The 21,448-nt window shown below is 33.3% G+C and overlaps 1 protein-coding gene across 1 annotated transcript in view; it reads left to right on the forward strand.

Moving 5' to 3' along the window:
• Positions 1-21,448, forward strand: part of LOC145270750 (HEAT repeat-containing protein 6-like) — a 138,828-nt gene that overhangs the window by 40,597 nt on the left and 76,783 nt on the right. Inside the window, exons 9-10 of the mRNA XM_080126350.1 lie at positions 13,487-13,563; positions 18,566-18,695. Coding sequence (XP_079982476.1) covers positions 13,487-13,563; positions 18,566-18,695 — 207 coding nt within the window. The remainder of the gene's footprint in view (positions 1-13,486; positions 13,564-18,565; positions 18,696-21,448) is intronic.

The following is a 21,448-nucleotide window of genomic DNA, read 5'->3' on the forward strand; positions in this document are numbered from 1 at the left end:
TATGTGATACATATTTTTTTAACATGTGATACATATTTTTTTAACATATGTGATACATATTTTTTTAACATATGTGATACATATTTTTTTAACATATGTGATACATATTTTTTTAACATATGTGAAACATATTTTTTTAACATATGTGATACATATTTTTTTAACATATGTGAAACATATTTTTTTAACATATGTGATACATATTTTTTTAACATATGTGAAACATATTTTTTTAACATATGTGAAACATATTTTTTTAACATATGTGATACATATTTTTTTAACATATGTGATACATATTTTTTTAACATATGTGATACATATTTTTTTAACATATGTGATACATATTTTTTTAACATATGTGAAACATATTTTTTTAACATATGTGAAACATATTTTTTTAACATATGTGATACATATTTTTTTAACATATGTGATACATATTTTTTTAACATATGTGATACATATTTTTTTAACATATGTGAAACATATTTTTTTAACATATGTGATACATATTTTTGATTGTTAGACTATTTTCTGTGTCACATTCACCTTTTTTTAAACTGTAAAAAATGTTCATAGTTTTTTTTATGTCACGTTTTTAAAATATCTAAATAAAGGTTTTCTGTAAGGTTTGACAAGGCTGTTGGATCGTAAACATGGTCCCACATCCGAAACATATCTAACCCTTTCAAAGAACTATGTTCAACTTGTTTCCTTCAATAACTACAAGAAACCTTCTCTGCCACCAATAGCAATGGCCAGTGACTCCCTGTCTGAGAGTACATCTTTCAAACTGCTTGGCCTAACGTTCACAGGAAACATAAGCTGGAACAATTATATTGAAAACATTGCCAGGGCCGCTGCAAAAAAGGTAAGCTCTCTCTCTACCGTGCTAGAAAACTACTGACACCTGAAAGTATCCTGTACCTCTATAAGGCCACCATTCGCCCATGTATGGAGTATTGTTGTCACATCTGGGCTGGTGCGTCTACTACTAGTCTCTCGCTCCTAGACAAGGTTCAAAAAGAAGTCGCCAATCTGATAGGCCCTGAACTACCATCTAAGCTTCAGCCTCTGTCCCATCGACGAAACGTTGCATACCTCTGCTTGTTCTACAAGTATTTTAATGGTGAATGCTCTGACGAACTGCAGACACTTGTGCCCCCATGACATAGACACCCTCGACAAACCCGACAGGTAGCTAAATCCCACCCCCACACAGTAGAGATCCCTAGGTGTAAAAGATCTTTCTACTCCAATAATTTCTTCCCCCAGAACCGCTAGACTCTGGAATTCCATTCCAGGATCCTGCTTCCCTAACTGTACTGACATGCAGAAGTTCAAGTGCAACGTGAACCGATATCTTGTTGCCCAAATCCCTACATAGTGCCCCAGTAGTTGCTGACCCTGATAGTAGCCCCCTACACCAAAGTAGCAATGTGCCTTGTTTGGGGTGAAAATGTAATAAAAAAAAATTTTTTTAAAAAACCAAATAGATGAAACGATAATAAAAAACATAATTAAACATAGTTCTTTGAATTAAAAATTTTTAAAAAAAATAATCAATAAAAAAGTTTATGTATTTTATATATTTTTATAAATTTAAAAAATTTTTTGTTAATTTATTTTTTCAAATATATTTACTTTTGTTTTTTTCAAATATTGTTAGCTTTGTTTATGCCGTCACCGATTTAAAAATAACTGTTTCGGCATTCATACTTATTTTTTGTTTGAATTTTTGTTTTAAAACTGTTAAACTATTTTCTGTTCATATTTTTTTTTTTCATGTTTCTGTAAATAAATATATTTTTAAAATATCTAAATAGTTTGCCGAAATATATATTAACTTAATAAAAATAAACAGTTATATGATTAAAAAAAACAAAAAAAAACAAACTATATTTAACAAAAACAAAAACCAAAACTTAAATGTTTGAAAAAATATATTTTCATTTTTTAATGTCTTGACTAAACTGTACAAGTACCTAAACAGTTATTTGAAAAGATATGCGATTAAAATTTTTTAAAAAATTTGTTTTTATTTTGATAAAAAGATATGTGATTAAACAATAAAAAAAAATAATAATTGATAAAAAAAAAGATCCTAATAGATTACAAAGATTTAAATAAAAAAAAAAAAAGATGACTATATTTAAAAAAAAACAAAACAAACAAAACCAAAACTTATCAGGGACATAAGCTACAGAAGTACTATGTAGGGAGTTGGGCAGCAAGATGACAGTTCAGGACTTATTAGGTTAGCGACTCTCTTTTGGACCCTGTCAAGGAGTGAGAGACTAGTAGCAGATGCACCAGCCCAAATATGACAACAATACTCCATACATGAGCGAATGGTGGCCTTATAGAGATACAGGATACTTTCAGGCGTAAGTAGTTTTCTAGCATGGTAGAGAGAACCTACCTTTTTTGCAGCGGTCCTGGCAATGCCCTCGATGTAATTGTTCCAACTCATGTTCCCTGTGAACGTTAGGCCGAAGAGTTTGAAAGATCTGCTTTCAGATAAAGAGTCACTGGCCATTGCTGTTGGTGGTAGAGAAGGTTTCTTGTAATTATTGAAGGAAACAAGTTTAGTCTTGGCAGCAAAATAAAAAAAACACAAAATGTAATTGAAAATTGTATCAATTCTATGCTTCCATACCTAAATTGAGAGATGTGTAAATAAATAGTTTGACAAAATATGTAATATATCAACTTGAATAAACATATTCTGTAATTGGTATTTTTTTTTATTGTATGAATTCTATGCTTCCATACTTTTTCTTTTCATGTTTTTTACGACCTAACCCAGTGTAGTATAACCCCCCCCCCCCAACCTCTGTGTTAAGAACGGCTTTCGGAATAAACACCTCCATAACATAAAGTAAAAATCCAAGGAAGAAAATTAAAAAAAAAAGTGAAATTGTCTATTTTACAGTCAAATTGATTTTTTTTTTTTTTTTACAAAAGACTTATTCCTTATCAAGGCCCAGAGGCCACTCGAGGATAAGGGTTAATGAGTGTACAGTAGTCAATGGGACAATATCGTAGTAATCGTTCGTAGTGGAAATTTGGTAAATTGGATTACTTAAGGGGAACGGCTCATCAAGAACTTGTTTATGTTGGACTTGAAGATGACCAAATTGTGGTCGGTTGGAAAACAGGCAAACGGAAGAGAATTCCACAGGTCACAGGTTGACCCAGAGAATGGAAAACAATATACAAAAGCTGGCGAGGAAAAGGTTAATAGGTCGAAGTGATACCAATAAAAAGAGGAGAGCGAAACAAAGCAACAGACAGACGGACAGAAGCGAGACACAGATTGACACAGTTTGCGACCCACCCTCTGCCACTAACCCCCATTTTGTTGAAGCATATATAATAAAATAAAATAAACAAAAGTGTCTTATATTTATTCATAAACGAAATATCTGATATATCGTTATTTTCATGGAAAGTGTTCGACTGAGCTTCAGTCTGTGGTCCCCCCTCGCCAAACTTTCACAAGAAACACTCGTCTAGCTGAAAACACTATCAATAATTCCTCCCACTCTTTATCTGTGCCTAAACCTAAACGTAGATTCCATGAACAAAGCTTCTTTCTTAGAACTGCACGCCTGTGGAATTGTCTTCCGTTTTCCTGTTTTCCGGCTGACTACAATATGGTTGTCTTCAAGTCTAACGTAAATAAGTTCTTGATGAGCCGTTCCATATAAGTTATCAAATTTACCGAATTTTCATTACTAATGATTACTATATTGTCCAATTTCTACTGTACATTCTTTAACCCTTATCCTCGAGTGGCCTCTTGGCCTTGATAATGTGGTGATACTGTTACGTTGTCGTATCATAAGGGATATGAGTGTTTGTTTTAAAACCCACCCTTGCTGGTTGGTCTGGTCGCTTACGGCTCCAAATTGAGTGTGTTACGTTGTTGCTCTATAATAAAGGGTTGAGTGTTTGTTGCGTCATCTCTAATAATGGATTAGAAGAGATGACGTGTTATATTATATATTTATGTTGTATCATAAAGGGAATCGTGTGTGAGTGACATGTATTTTCAGAACCTACCTCTGCTTCTTCGATGTTGGACCATCTGGAATTTCTCGTCCTGGAGGGAGACTTGATACCTGTTTTTGGATGAAGATTCAATCACTCCAAGACAAGGAATTAGTTCTATAGTTTATTTCACTCTTTTCCCAGATGTCCTGCAGAAGGTGGAAAGTGAAATCGGCCTGTGTGGGTTGTCAGCGTTCATCCCCCCCCCCCCCGTGAAGAGGAGGAGACAACGGGAAGCCGTCCGTTGTCTTCTGAGTCCAAATCAAATCTCCACGATTCAGCTAACCTGATCACATGACTCACACACAATCAAATCAGCTGATCTTTTACTTCCGGTCAATGTGTCTACACTATAACTCACCTCTTCCCCCCCCCTCTCTCTCTCTCTCTCTCTCTCCATTCCTTAACAATACCTGTGTAAAAAAAAAAAATTAACTGTCCATTTTATATAGCTAGATGATCACCAGTCAGACATACATGTAAAAATAAAAATTAAATCAACTTGAAAAAAAATATCATATTTTTCTTTTTTTTTTTTAAATTCAAATTTTCACTACTATTGGGGACATAAGTTGCAGGGGTATTATGAAGGGAGATGAGGAGCAAGATGTTTGTTCACATTACACTTGAACTTCTGCATGTCAGTGCAATTGTGGAAAGCAGAATCCCGTAAGGGAGTTCCAAAGTCTAGCAGTTCTGGGGAAGAAACTATTGGAGTAGAAGGCTTGAAGGGGTGGGATTTAGCTGCTTGTCGGGTTTGTTCACATCGAGGGGGTACAAGTGCTTGTAGTTCGTCAGTGCATTCACCATTAAAATACTTGTAGAACAGGCAGAGGGATGCAACATTTCATCGATGGGACAGAGGCTGAAGCCTAGATGACAGTTCAGGACCTATCAGGTTGGCGACTCTCTTTTGGACCCTGTCAAGAAGCGAGAGACTAATAGCAGATGCACCAGCCCAAATGTGACAACAGTACTCCATACATGGGTTAAATGGTGGCCTTATAGAGCTACAGGATACTTTCAGGCATGAGTAGTTTTCTAGCATGGTAGAGAGAGCCCGCCTGCTTTAAATTTCAATGTTAATTATTTTCATATATAATGGCTAACACACATGATATCGTATTAATATATATGTATATATTTTATATAATGCTAGCGGGGGTACCCGGCATTGTCCGGGTGTTTGTAAGTGTTTTGTGTGTGTGTGGGGGGGGTAGATCCAAACCCTATGTTAAACTTCTTTTAAAAAATTGAAGAAATAAAAAAAGCAGCGACCATGATGCAAAAAGTAGAAAAAGTAAAGTAAAAAAAAAAGAAAAGAAGAAAAAAAAGGTTTGGTAGGTAGGCGACAAACTCACCCACGAAAGGAAAGTCACTGAAACCAATTTCAATTTAACGTTTATAAACTGGCATTTTTTTTTTTTTTAATTTAAAAAATTTTTTTTTTATTACATTTTTACCCCAAACAAGGCACATTGCCACTTTGGTATAGGGGACTACTATCAGGGGCAACAACTACTGGGGTACTATGTCGGGATTTGGGCAGCAAGGTGTCGGATCACGTTACACTTGAACTTCTGCATGTCAGTACAGTTGGGGAAGCAGTGGCCTGGAATGGAATTCCAGAGTTTAGCGGTTTTGGGGAAGAAACTACTGGAGTAGAAATATCTCCTACATCTAGGGATCTCTACTGTGTGGGGGTGCGATTTAGCTACCTGTTGGGTTTGTCGAGGATGTCTACATTGTGGGAACACAAGTGTCTGCAGTTCGTCAGAGCATTCACCATTAAAATACTTGTAGAAAAGGCAGAGGGATGCAACATTACGTCGATGGGACAGAGGCTGAAGCTTAGATGGTAGTTCAGGACCTATCAGGTTGGCGACTCTCTTTTGAACCTTGTCTAGGAGTGAGAGACTAGTAGCAGATGCACCAGCCCAAATGTGATAGCAATACTCCATACATAGGTGAATGGTGGCCTACCTTCTTCACAGCGGCCCTGGCAACGCTTTCAATGTAATTGTTCCAACTTATGTTTCTTGTGAACGTTAGGCTAAGGAGTTTGAAAGATGTACTCTCAGATCAGGTGCGCAGCGAATTTAATTAGGTCAGAGGAAATGAAATTCCGCACTTATATTGACCAAACGTCCATTGCTTTCACATCAGTTTTGCTTTTATACGAAAAAGACGAAGCAACCCGATAGAGGCCGAAATAGCAAGACTTGTGTAAAAGTCGACGTAAATAAATCTAGATGCAACGCGCGTTCACAAGTCCTAGATATTATTATCTAGGAGGTATATAAACAATTCTATATATATATATATATATATATATAGTAATCCTCGCTCTCACCCCCCCCCCCCGAAAAAAAAAGCGTTTCTTGGACATACAAAAACTCATGCACTCGTTTTGCGTTTTATATATATAGATAGATAACACGCGCCATCGTATTAATATATCTCTATATAAATAAAATGAACTCATTTTTTCCCCGTATGATTTTGACCTTAATAGGATTAAAAATCAAGATATTTCATGCAAATATAATATGCACAAATGGCAGAACAATATCTGAGGTGTGTTATAGGCTTATTATTTCTCAAATTCCTCGATAATCTTAGATTTCTATACTTTTTCTGCTGAGAAGTCACGGCCAAAATCGGTTAAGATCAATGGAACTGGTAAAATATTTTCTCTCTAATAAATTCCTCCTCCCCCTGCCACCACTTAACACCGTTTGGGGATCGTTCACAAGGAACAGTTGAGAAGAGAACACCGGTTTGGTTTCGTAGTTCTTTCATGTGAAGTTATTTAAAATCACTAAACTAAGCTGCAGTGCTCTGTGGCGTAGTGGTTAGCATGCTGGACAATTCACATTATATTTTCACGTTTGCGCCGACCTACCGTAGTCGTTTTTTTTTTGTTTTTTTTTCCTAAACAACTGGAATGGACTTTTCTTGGTGGCCGAACTGTTAACGTTGCAGATGTTTTTTTTGTTTTTTTTTTCACACTATTTTCCTACTTTTACTCATGACTCCGGGTTTGATCCTTCCTACTTACCTACCATAACATTTTTTAAAACTAGCCCCCCCCCTCCCGTCCCGGAAACAAACACTCGGGCAACGCCGGGTACCCCCGCTAGTATTTTATAAAATATAGAAAACATGCTATTATATCAATACATATATATATATATCTATATATTTTAGGTCCTGGATATGACCTTAAACTATATCCAGTAGTGAAGCCCCAGCTTGCGGGCTTTGGGGAGTGTGGAGTCACCCTTTAATTACCATTGCTCCCAGGTCCACTCTGACCCGGAGTGGTAGTACCTGTTAGAGTCCCAACTATGGGTTAAATAGAAACTGACTTGAAAACAACAGATATATTCTATTAAAAAAGTTTTCTTCAAAATTTTTGGATTTCGGCATTAATTAACCCGAAAAGGGTTGATATGCCGTAAACAAAAACAACCAACCAACCAACCCTTACATAATGGTCTCAAACTGTTATCAACAAATTAAGCTTTACGATAAAGATTGGGCAATTATAAACATTGAACTGAGCGTTTGACCTGCTCAGTCTATGGAATTTAAAATTTGGTTTAGAAATCAGAGATACTAGCGGGACCTGTGCACAGTGAGTTCGCAAGCGGACATATGGAATTTTTGCAACTTCCCCAAATGACTATAAAACTTAGAAAAGTGCAAAGTTCAGTTTCTGTAGTATCAAAAAATAAGGCCAGATGTCTAAAATTGAATTAAATGCGAAAAGTTGGATCTATGGTCAGCTATTGGGCCTCTTTTGTGGGATTTTCCGGAAAATTTATGACACAGATTAACAGTTTTTTCCTTAAAAAAAGCCCGAAATTTGACCCCGGTCTGTACACTTTCACCGACGATTGCAAAAAAAGCCCGAGATAAAAAAATTTATGCTTCACATATAAGAATCTAGACAAATAGCACTATCATAATCCAATTGGACAAAAAAATTCACTCTCGGGCACCATATTAATTCTGACGTAATAAAAAATATTGAGGATACCCAATTATTGTAATTTTGTGTATCCAGCAAAAATCGTCAAACGCGTATATTCATATAACTAATCAAATTTTTTTCCACATATATGACCCATACCACTTTTCCTATGTTTTTGGGGTGTAGAATCCAAATCTGGCCTTTAAAACACCTGAAACTTAACTGTTTTCATGATAAATCCAAATTCTAGCACATCATATGGTGAATTGGTATGGGAGAATCCTTCGCATGCATCTTCCTCGTCTTGTCGCCCCGTGATGCTACTGATGGGAAACGAAAACAGAGAGAACCTTGATATCGTTACAGACATCCAGAAAGAGAGAAAGGATTGTGAATTCATTGTCCAACATCACAGCAAACCGGTGAATATCAAGGTCGATGCAACTATGTCTATGATTGATGGTAAGATGCATAGTCTTATATCTGGTTTGGGTGGGGCATTTTGTTGCTTGTGTACATACAGTAAAGAACAATGTCATGATTCTGTCTGTATCACCACTGGTTTCAAAATTGATCGTTCCTTGGAACAAACACTAGCCCTCTGTGAGAAAGGAATCCATCTTCCAGAAAACCGAAAGGTTGGTGATTATGATGATCGCAAAGGTATCACCCAGGATCCTATTACCATCGAAGATATCAACAACTTGCATCCTCTCCATAATTTGCTGAGATGCTTTGGATGGATCTTCAAGATTTGTTATCATGCCACTGCAGGACATTATTCATGGTCAGAAGCAAAGATGGACGTATCCAACCGTATCACTAGAGCATTGGCATTTCTAAAACAAGCGAAGGAACAAATCCAGACCAAGGTAAAGGAAGAGACATCAATCACCATGGAGAAACCTGATCCAACAGGTCACGGGGGTACGTCTACGACAGGAAATGTGGCGTCACTTATGCTCAATACTAGCAACAGAAGGTTGTTGACTGATGGAATTGATAACACCGAATTGAAGTTAAAGATTGACCGCATTATACTTCGTATGGCGGTTATTCTAATGATAAACAACTCGAACAAGAACGTCAGGGTTGCTGAATTTCAGGAGTTTTGCCGTGAAACATACCTTCTTGTCAATAAGATATCGTGGATTCAAATCAGTCCAAGTGCACACGTTGTTCTTGGTCACAGTGCGGAACTTATTGAACAGAACGACGGCAAAGGTTTGCTGAACTTTACGGAGTGTGGCATTGAAGCAAATAACAAATTCCTGAGGCAGTATCGAATGAACTATGCACGGAAAACAAGTCAATTTGACAATTTATCCGATTGTATTAACAGACTGTGGGATAAAAGCGACCCTATGGTGTTGAAAGTATGTGAACGACTACAGTGCACTCATTGTAAAGGAGCAGGTCACACAATACGAAGCTGTGATGAGTTGAAGGAAGCACTTCATCAATGCAACAGCGAATACGAAGCACTAGTTGCCTTCTTGTCTTACTGATTCTTTTTATTTAGGGTCTATTTTGTTCCAAGTTACGTTATTGATCATTCTATTCATAGTTCATTATGTTTTTCAATATTGAATTACAGTGCGTATCGAATCGTTATTACTAGTGTTGGGACGATTCCTAATTTTTATACGATTCCGATTCCAGGAAAATATTGATTAACGATTCCGATACCAAGTACGATTCCGATTCCGATTCCTAAGGAATTTATTGTTTTGAAATATACCAGGTAGTTTTATACTTATGGTCGGTAGTTCCCAAATATGTTCCCTAACTTTGGAAGAGATATTTTATGTCTACACCGTCGTGTTTTGGATTAAATAAAATTATTATATAGCAAACTAAACGGAAAAATTAGCAAAATTTATTCTAGAGAAAATTTATTTTACTTAATTGGAATACAGAAAAAAAAAACTCAAAGAAAATAGAATTTATCCTTCAGAGAAAAAACAAATAAAATAGAATTTATATAACAGAACAAAAACAAGAAAATTAGAGAATAAATACACACGATTCATTATTTTGGTCCTCATAATTAACAGATTTAATGAATTAAATAAAAAAAATATAGCGGAAGAGAAAGAAAATATATACTAATTAAATATAAAAAAGATAAATATTTAATTTAATAATTTATAAATGAACGTGCGTAATGAAAAAAAAATATATATATATACCACGTGACATGGCGCCGTAGATACAAAATAACCGGGTTTGTATTACTGTACACATAGATTCGAAAAAGTTGTCAAAAAACAAATATATAACAAACAAATATTATCAAAGGCAAGATAAGTTACTTTTCTACCAAACTGGATATATTTGTTTTGTTTTTATTCAATGTAACATGTTTATTCAGCTCAAAAACATGCAGTGTTTACCGATGTATTGGAAAATTCAAAATGGCGCCCGACACTCTCTTTAACATGGTAAGTTCGGGAAAAGGTGTTACAAATAATAAACTAGACAAAATACTATTAAAAAAAAAACACCGAATATATATCAAAATATGTCACGGTAACATATATTGAGCGAGTTTCTAGCAGTATTTTGTATAGTTTATTATTTATAACATCTTTTCCCAAACTTACCGTGTTAAAGAGAGTGTCGGGCGCCATTTTGAATTTTCCAATACATTGGTAAACACTGTATGCTTTTCGAGCTGAATAAACATGTTACATTGAATAAAAACCCGAAAAATATATCAAGTTAGGTAGAAAAATAACTTATCTTGCCTTTGATAACATATTTGTTATATATTTGTTTTTTGACAACTTTTTCGAATCTATGTGTACAGTAATACAAACCCAACTATAAGTCCTTAGTAAAATTCTATTTATAAATACTTTTTAAAATGAAATTATTTAATTAATCGTAAATATTATTTAGACATAAAAATTAACTGATTACAAAACCTTTTAAAAATATATTAATTTCTTTTTCGTTCGGCAAAGAACTGCGCAAAACACTTTTATTTTAAATTTAAAATTCTAGAAAAAAGATTATATTATTCTGCTTTTAATATAATCAAATTCAGGGTTTTATCTTTCTGGAGAAAAAAAAATAATGGATTTTATTTCAATGAAATTAAAAAAAAAAAAACTTGACTGAATTGAATTAATTACCCTTAAATTAACGAAGGGGTTATTTAATAACTTTAGGTTTGGTAGAGATAGGTATGGGGTCGATTTTTTTGAAACTTCAAAAGAAACCGACTACTGTCAAAACTTTGTGAAATAAAACAACGTGATCAATTTCATTTTAGAGATATTTCTTTCAAAAGCCTTCTTTTAAAAAAAGAAAAAAAAAAGTATATTGTTCTATTAAACCTTTTACTGTTTAAATAATTTGACTTTGCTCGTTTTATTTTAAGAAAATATAAGTTGAAAAAGCATTTTCATTCAGTATTAGATTTGTCAGTAAAAAAAAACAATCGCCAAAAAAATAAGCGTTTTTTTTATTTTTACTCGCAATATAGAGCCCTGCATACTTCTTTTCAAGTTAACTCTTTTGTAGTTTTGATTACAATAGATCTGAATGAATGAACCTTGTAAGGGAGGGGCACTAAGCATTGCCCTGTTAATAGTGAATTTCTTTGGTTTCTTTTTATTTCTCTCTTGCGGTTAGAAATATCAGGAATTTTTTTTCTTTTTTTCAGCATCAGACTAAAAGAATCGTAATGAAGGAATCGGAAAATTAAGGTATTTTTTAACGATGCGATTCCGATTCCGATACCTCCCAAAATACACGATTCTTACGATTAACGATTCCGATTCCGATTAATCGTCCCACCACTAGTTATTACATAGCTGCGGATTTATTATGAACTTTCTTGCAAATTCTGTTCCAAAACACATTCTTAGGCCTTTTACGTTGAAAAACCTGTTTCCCGGAATGTTGACCCGATTTCTCAAAATTAGGGGTTGAGGCACCCAGACTCCCAAAAATTTGAAAATTATGCATGTAAAATTGACTTCTCTACATTCCACGCCTTGTACGGTTCTAACAAGCCCAAAATGGCCTCCGTATCAGTATTATTTAACAAGTTCTGTCAAAAAACGTGTTTTTTGGATTTTGGCCAGACCCCCCAAAATTTCAAAAATTTTAGAGAAATGTTTTTTTCTGTCTTCTACTCCCTCATTCGGTTCTAACAAACCCTAAATGGCCCCTACATCGATATTATTTGACGAGTTCTGTCAAGAAACTCGTTTTTTTGGATTTTGGCCAGATTGCCTAAAAACCAGGCTTTCTGCCCCCTTGACCCCCCAAAATTTCAAAAATTTTTGGGAAATGTTTTTTCCTGTCCTCTACTTCCTCATAAGGTTCTAAAAAGCCCTTATGGCTATAAATGAAGTAGTTTTTTCTAATTTATAGTGAAATGTCCGCTTGACCCCCCCTTTGGGCCCACTGTGCTGTGGAAAGTCCATAGTGGACTCTTTCATCTATCATATAAAACCGAAAATGTGTAAGTGTGTGTGTTAGTGTGTGTGTATGCACTTTTTTGTATGTCCAGCAAAGGCTTTTTTTTGAGGGGGGGGAGTACCGTGTCTTATAACTTTTTATATACTCCCTAGATTATAATGTCTCTGATTTACGAAATGAAGTCATCTCTATCTTTTATTTGAGTGACTTTATAAAATTCACGCTATCCTTGTGGTCCCACGTGTTTGTTCATGGTTTGTATATAAAAGAGTGAAACTAACGAAAACCCCTCATATCAGACAATTGCTATTCATTTTGACACAATAACCCGAAAAGGGTTGATACACCCGAAAGTATCCTGTACCTCTATAAGGCCACTATTCGCCCATGTATGGAGTATTGCTGTCATATTTGGGCCGGTGCATCGGCTACTAGTCTCTCGCTCCTTGACAGGGTTCAAAAGAGAGTCGCAAATCTGATAGGCCCTAAACTGGCATCATCTAAGCTTCAGCCTCTGTCCCATCGTCGAAACGTTGCATCCCTCTGCCTGTTCTACAAGTATTATAATGGTGAATGCTCTGAAGAACTGCAAGCACTTGTGCCCCCACGACGTGAACACCCTCGACAGACCCGACAAGCTGCAAAATCCCACCCCCACATTGTAGAGATCCCTAGATGTAAAAGATCTTTCTACTCCAGTAGTTTCTTCCCCAGAACTGCTAGACTTTGGAATTCCATTCCGGGTCACTGCTTCCCCAACTGTACTGACATGCATAAGTTCAAGTGCAACGTGAACCAACATCTCGCTGCCCTAATCCCTACATAGTACCCCAGTAGATGTTTCCCCTGATAGTAGCCCCCTACACCAAAGTGGCAATGTGCCTTGTTTGGGGTGAAAATGTAATAAAAAAAAAAAAAAAAAAAAAAATATGCCGTAAAACAAAAACAACCAACCAACCCACTTTCAGCTATAATTGAAACCAAAACTTGTTATTTTCTTTTTTTTTTCAGTGTCGACTTGGTGCACTGGGGGCTTTATCTGCTTTGCTCGAAGGAACACGATCTTACCTGGCGGCCGCAGAATACAGGTAAGTACAGTTACTTGGTTTGTGCGTGTTTTTGGATGTCTCTGGAATGGTTGTTAGCTCCTTGGTATGGCAATATGGTTAATTTCGTTGATGGGACAGACGCCGAAGCTTAGATGACAGTTCAGGACCTACCAGGTTGGCGACTCTCTTTTGAACCTTGTCTAAGAGCGAGAGACTAGTATCAGATGCACCAGCCCAAATATGACAACAGTACTCCATACATGGGCGAATAGTGGCCTTATATAGGTACAGGATACTTTGGGGCGTTGCGATGGCTTCAAAACATATTTCTATATACATGTTATATTTGATTAACACAAAGCAAATTATTTTATTGTGTCAGCATGGTCAGATAGAAGATCTGTATTGTAATATTTCAGAAATCATTCCTTCATCAGACGTGTGTTCGACTTGGCCTAGCAATACAGTTAAAATGATAAGCACATCCTCTTTTAGACTAGTGGATGCTGTTACATCAATGATGGGTGACTAAGGTTGATTTGACATCAGTTACGTCTACTGGTGGGTCTCGTCTTGATGTCATTATGGGTAGGATTTTATCGGCAGGGACTGCTGGGCTCGAATTCAATGCTTGTATTAAAAAAGTGACAAAAAATAAATTCCATTTATTTTGACATTTAAAATTTAAATTTGAGACCTTTTTTCAATCACGGTCCGAACTGCTATGAGCGTTGGGGCACGTGACCCGTATCGTTGCTGTCCCGACTTCAACTCCATTCTTCTCTTTTTGCAAGAGAAAGAAAAAGAGTGATAAGATAACAGTGTAGTAAAATGTTTATTCACATTTAAAATTATGCATGTTAATTCCTTTAACAACTGGATTTTATCCCAGGAAATCGGTTGGAGACATGAATAGTTGAAAGGTCACCCCCAACTTAGCGTTCCTTCTCAGAGCTGATTTTATAACTGGAGTTATGACACTATTAGTGCCTACTTATAGTCATGTGGATTGGAACCTTCTGGAATTTCCAAAATGGAACACCACGATTTTGGAACCTTCTGGAGTCCTCGAAAAAAGAAAAAAAAAAAACTTTCCTGTTCTATTTTTAGATCTCTCTAGAAACACTTAAAAAATCTTTTTATTTTCTAATTTTCTAGTTTAATATAATATTTTTAATATTACGGTATATTATAATATTAATTTTATATTATTATTTATATATTTTTATATTTTATATTATTACTAGCAGGCCGCTCCACATTACCCGGTCGTAAAATATGATATTTTTATTAATGCAGATTTCGTATTTATTATTATATTATATAGGATCCGAGAACTTATCATTAACGTACTTGTAAAATAGGCACGGGGATGCCACATTTCAGTGATGGGACAGAGGTTGGAGTTTGGCCGACAGTGTGGCACCTATTACGTTGGTGACTCTTTTGAACCCTATCTGGGAATGAGGGATTAGTAGCAGATGCACCAGCCCAGATGTGGCAACAATACTCCATATATGGGTGAATAGTGGCTTTGTAGAGGTACAGGATACTCTCAGGTGTGAGTAGCCTTCTAGCTCGATAGAGGGAGCCCATCTTTTGCACAGCAGCCTTGGCAATTACTTCAATGTATTTGTTTTCATTCATGTTGTTTGTTAACTCTAGGAGCTTGAGGGAAGTATTTTCAGATTAGTATATTATTAACCATGGCAATCAAATGTTGATCGTATCAGGCAGTATCAATCCAAAGAAGCTTGCAAATGAAAACGAATAGTTATTTCCGTTGGATAACCAATCTGTAGCAGTTTTAAATTGTAACAGTTTGCAGAGAAAGAGAAAAATTCCTTCACGTGTAGATATACAAAATTATGTGCAGGAATTTTAAAAGATCTAGTATGCTTTAAGGAGTGATTCTGGTTTCTAATTAGTTGGTAGCAGGTCGTTTCATTTGATTGCTCAGTTCCTATCACCCCTGTCTAGAAATAGCATCTTCCAATTTTTTGTAATCATACTCTTATACATCCTTTGAATTATGAGGATGCATCTCTTTGCTGCTTCGGTTGCTTCGAGACTGGGTAGAAATTACCAGTCAAGAATCTGTTCTTGACAATCAGCCCGAAATGTGCGGGACCAAGAACTGGCCCAGGATCTATCGAACTGAATTATGCCACCTGAGTATTACCTAGGAGATCCACCCTCCCAGGCCTTGTCACCTGGCTTTCAGGTGGGGCAAGTTTATCACTTGCTGCATGAGGCACCCTGTCTGGGTAATGCCAACGGGGATCTTAAGGTAGTGTTTTTCTAGGCCAGAGGGTCTCTCCTTTCCTGTCCGACCTTGTGTCACATCTTGCGTTGGTGTGCAGTAAGTAAATCTCGACCCTCATCTATTATACCAAAAATATTGCAACATATCACGATAGTACTATGTTACGATTATAATTTTCATTATGGCCCAGTTTTTCCTCTTTTTGTGGTGTTTTTTTTTTTTTTTAGATCCTGCTCTATGTGTAATGTTGTAACCCTTTGAACTGTGATAACAGCGTAGTATCTGTGTTAACTGTGGCAAGCAGGGCCAAGGGTCAAAACATTATTATTATTATTAATCAATAAATATTTATTATTTTATTATTACTGCAAGCAGTGGAAGAGGTTCCTTAAACCAAAATCAAATAAAAAAGGTAATTTAAGGAATCGATTTTGGCATCGGGAATTAGGCTAAAATTTTTTCCGATTTTGATTCCGATACCCCAAAAAGCTCAGATTTTTCCGATTCTCAATTCCAATTAATTGTCCTAACACTACTTTTAATGCATCTAAAACCAAGCTTCTATCTTTACATCATCAATGCTCTGATCCTCATCAGGCATTAATTGAAATGAATGACTCTCTTCTTGGGGAGGCTCTCTGTTTTGACAAGCTACTGAGCTTGACCTTTACTCCTGATCTGAAATGGAACACATACATCAAATCCGTTGCCATGGTCACTGGAAAAATGGTGGGATTTTTCTAATGCTCCAGTAGATATCTCACTGCTGATGCAATTCTCTACCTGTATAAGAGCCAAGTACGTCCAAGGATGGAATACTGCTGCCACATCTGGGCAGGAGCTGCCAAAGCCAGTTTATCCTGCCTTGACAGAGAGCAAAATAGACTTTGTAGCCTATGTAATGTGACCCTTTGGACTGTGATCATAGCATAGTATCTGTGTTAACTGTGGTAAGCAGGGCCAAGGGTCAAGACATTATTATTAATTGATTCGAGCGATGGTGGGTCGCTGGATCAATTATTATGATTAGAAAAATAAACAATTAAATTGGGAAAAAATGATTGACATATAACAATATCGCAAAAAGAATGTGAAAATAGAAAATAGATGTAAACATGATTTTTGGTTCGCATAAACAAATAACTAGATTGGGGTTACATCAGCTGTTGGTCTGAGACACGCAATGAGACACGGGATGAGATGTAGATTTGGGGAGATTCTAGTCAGTCGTTAGTTGGACATCAGAGAGAACGGACAACTCATAAAAGAGAGTTGATCTTTCCATGACACAGGGAGCAGCATCATTTTAAGCAGCCAAGATGTAAAAACATGTAATCTCTTAAGATGCCGGCTGGATCATGAAAATAAATGTTCGTAAATAATTCATGTATGTGTTGTGTTATTTACAGCTGTTAAAAAGAACTGATTGTCTACAACTGTTTCGATATGTCCACGTCAATCGTTTCCTGTTAGAACTGTTGCATAAATGTTAAAATATACACACTAGACGATCAACTAAATGATACGACGTATATACATACACGCATTTACACGTACACGAAAAGACAGAAAAAGATACAGGCGGGCAGATACATAAAAGACAAGAGCATCAAACCAGATATTGTAATATGAAACAAGCCCGAAAGAACTGCGCTCATTATCGATGTCACAGTCCCAAATGACTTTGGCCTTAATAGAGCTGAACGGGAAAAGATAAAATATCAGGACCTAAAAAATGATCTAAAAACGACATGGTCTCTGAAAGAAATAAACATTATACCAGTTGTGACGGGAGCAACTGGTTTAATAAAATTTAATAAGAAATACTTAGAAGCAATCCCTGGAAGACCAAGCTGTAACGAGATACAAATAGCAGCTATAAAAGGAATAGCATCTATTCTTAAAAGAGCCCTCGGATATAAATTTAAATCAACAGAATCAAGTGTTAGCTCCAGGAGGAGTTAGCTCCCTTGATCTCTTAAAATTAACTAAAGTAAAATAAAAAATAAAAAACATACAGATGAAGAACGACAGTCCAATTCTTCAATTCATGAAAATCAAATATAATGCAAAAATAAAACGAAGCCATTTCTACATTTCCTACAAAGAACACTCTAAGAACACTGCCAGGCACATAAAGTACATTTGTGTGACTTTTTTTAAAAAATAGGTCCAGCCGTTTTTGAGTCCATAGGAAGCTCATGCACTTACATATACACACACACTAATAACATCAAACGGAAAAATGATAGTGTTCTATGACAAAGACATACAGGCGGGCAGATACATAAAAGACAAGGAACAAGCCCGAAAGAACTGCGCTCAAGTGTTAGCTCCTTTGATCTCTTAAAACTTACTGAAGTTAAATAAGAAATAAACCCCACTATTCAAGATGTACGTTGTTAAAAAATGTATATATACACACACAACGTAACATAAAGGGAACAGCATCTATTCTTAAAAGAGCCCTCGGATATAAATTTGAATCATAACAGAATCAAGTGTTAGCTCCAGGAGGATTTAGCTCCCTTGATCTCTTAAAACTTACTGAAGTTAAATAAAAAAAATAATAATAATTTCACTTTTCTAGATATATAGATTATTATAGAATCGTGATTTCAAAAGTTAAAAAAATGTATTTAGATACCAACGCATATAGACTGCTAAAAAAATGTATAGATATACACACACAAGGTAACACTATTCCACATGTTAAAAAATTAAAAATATACACACTAGTCTCAACCTTATACTTATACGTTTTTATTTGATCAGTGAGCAAGTGCGGACGGCCTTCACACCATTTTCCCTGGTGCTTGGATCCACCCTAAAGGAACTTCATCGCAGTCTCTTATTAGCTGTTGTCTCCGAGAATTACCATCTCACGCTTACACAGTTGGTCAAAGTAAGTTATGTTTTTGTTTCTTTTTTTTTGTTTTTGTTTTTTTTATTTTTTTTATTTATTTCTTTTTCTTTTTTTTTTCCTTTTTTTAATTTATTTATTTTTAAAAAAATTATTTTTTTTTTTAATTGTTATTTTTTTTGCTTTATTTTCATTTTTTTTGTTTTTTATTTATTTTTTAATTTATTTATTTTAAAAAAATTATTTTTTTATTTTAAATTTTTTGTTTTTATTTTTTTGTTTTTTTTTACATTTTTTGTTTTTATTTTTTTTTGCTCTATTTTCATTTTTTTTTTTGTTTTTTATTTATTTTTTAATTTATTTATTTAAAAAAAAATTATTTTTTATTTTTTTAAATTTTTGTTTTTATTTTTTTGTTTTTTGTTTAATTTTTTTGTTTTTTATTTTAAATTATTTAAAATTTTTTTTCTTTTTTAAAATTTTTACGTTTTTATTTTTTTTGTTTCTTTTTTATTTTTATTTTTTTAATTTATTTCTTTTTCTTTTTTTTTCTTTTTTTAATTTATTTATTTTTAAAAAAAAATTATTTTTTTGTTTTTTTTTAAATTTTTTGTTTTATTGTTTTTGCTTTATTTTCATTTTTTTGTTTTTTTGTTTTTTTATTCTTTGAAATTTAAAAAAATCTTTTTATTTCCTTTTGTTTTTGTTTCTTTTTTATTTTTGTTTTTTTATTTTTTTATTTATTTATTTAAAAAAAAATTTTTTTATGTTTTTTTTTTAAATTTTTTTATTTTTGTTTTTTTTTATTTTTTTGCTTTATTTTCATTTTTTTGCTTTTTTGTTTTTTATAAATTTTTTATAATTTTAATTTTTGTATTAAAAAAAAATTTTTTTTTTTGGTTTTATTTTTGGTATTTATTTGTTTAATTTATTTTTTAAAAATTTTTTTTATTTTTCTGTTTTTTTAATTTTTGTTTTTATTTTTTTGTTTTTTGTTTTTATTTTTTATTTTTGTTTTTATTTTTTTGCTTTATTTTCATTTTTCTGCTTTTTTATTTTTTGTTTTATTTTTTATTTTTCTTATTTTTGTATTTAAAAAATTTTTTTTTTCTTTTTTGTTTTTATTTTTGTTTTTATTTTTATTCATTTATTATTTATTTTTTATTTTGTTTTTATTTTGTTTTTATTTCTTGTTTTTTATTTTTTGTTTTTATTTTTGTGTTTTTTATTTTTTTTTTTATTTATTTATTTTTTGTTTTTATTTATTTTTTGTTTTTATTGTTATTTTTTGTTTTTATTTTTGTGTTTTTTATTTTTATTTTGTTTATTTATTTATTTTTTGTTTTTTATTTTTATTTTTATTTTTTTATTTTTTATTTTTGTGTTTTATTTTTATTTTTTTATGTATTTATTTTTTGTTTTATTTTTTATTTTTTTATTTATTTATTTGTTTTTTATTTATTTTTTGTTTTTATTTTTGTGTTTTTTATTTTTTTAATTTATTTTTGTTTTTTATTTATTTATTTTTTTATTTATTTTTTTATTTTTATTTTTTGTTTTTATTTTTGTGTTTTTTTATTATTTTTATTTAATTTTTTTTTTTTCATAAAAATGTCACCACCTATTTGGGATTACATTTAAATTCTTTTTTATTTGATCTTGTTTTAAAACCAACTCTTTCACAGCTCGTAATAATAACAAAATAATCAATATTTATTGATTTTAACTAAAATCATCTCCCACAAAAATATCCAGGGAAAAAATTAAATATTTAGCGATTTATGAAGAATCAGAATCGGGAATTTTGTATAGAATATACTAATGTTTATTTAGCAAATAGGGTGCATACCTTTATAAGTATTTGCCAATATTTTCTCTCCTCTGATGATATGGTAGACATCGAAACCCTATAGGTTAAGGAGATTAATTTTCTAAAGCATTCTTTGTCTTGAGACATGATAAATTTATTATTTTTACTTTGACTTTCCATGACTTAGAATAATAAAAATTCTTTGATATGAAACTCAACCACTTCATTTCATTTCAATGAGAGTTTTTTTAAATTCATTGAACTAAAATTTGATTTATTTGCTCTATCTTACATATCGAGCAATTCTTGTTTAGATGTTTTTTTTTTAAATTCATTGAATCACTATAATTTAATTGCTCTCTTGTATATCGAGCAATTCTTATTTAGATGGGATAATGCTTATAGAATATTACTGCCAGTAATATTTTGTAAACCTTACAATCTCACGTTTCCATAACAACTGATTGTTAAATAAAACTATTCTGTAGTATATATATATATATATATATTGAGAGAGAGAGAAATAGGTAGGTTGGTAGATAGATAGATAATTTCCTGTCAGCAGGAAATGTACATCCTGTCACAACCGGAAGAGACACAATTGAAATAAAGATTTAACTCAAATTTCCTATTGATACTCCTATTGATACTCACTATTCTATAGCTATGACATATACTGACCCAATGGGTCCCAGGTAGTCTTGTATATATTGGAACTTTTTATGGTATCGGTATTGGAAAATGTTACTTTGTTTTCCAATGCCAAATTTTTCTCTGTTTTCCGCTGCCAAAGATGATTTATTAATTGTCTTTTTGTTTAAAACAAAATCAAGTTAAAACAGTTCAACTGCTCGTAGTAATAATAAAATAATCTATATATAAATACGATAGCGTGTGTGTTATTCGTCATAAGTTTTGGTTTCGGTTTCAATTATAGCTGATGGCACTTAAGTCATATATTTTTTTTATAAATAATTTCATCAAG

Source organism: Euprymna scolopes, chromosome 46 (assembly GCF_053919585.1).
Source record: "Euprymna scolopes isolate OS-2025 chromosome 46, ASM5391958v1, whole genome shotgun sequence".
Lineage (NCBI taxonomy): Eukaryota > Metazoa > Mollusca > Cephalopoda > Sepiida > Sepiolidae > Euprymna > Euprymna scolopes.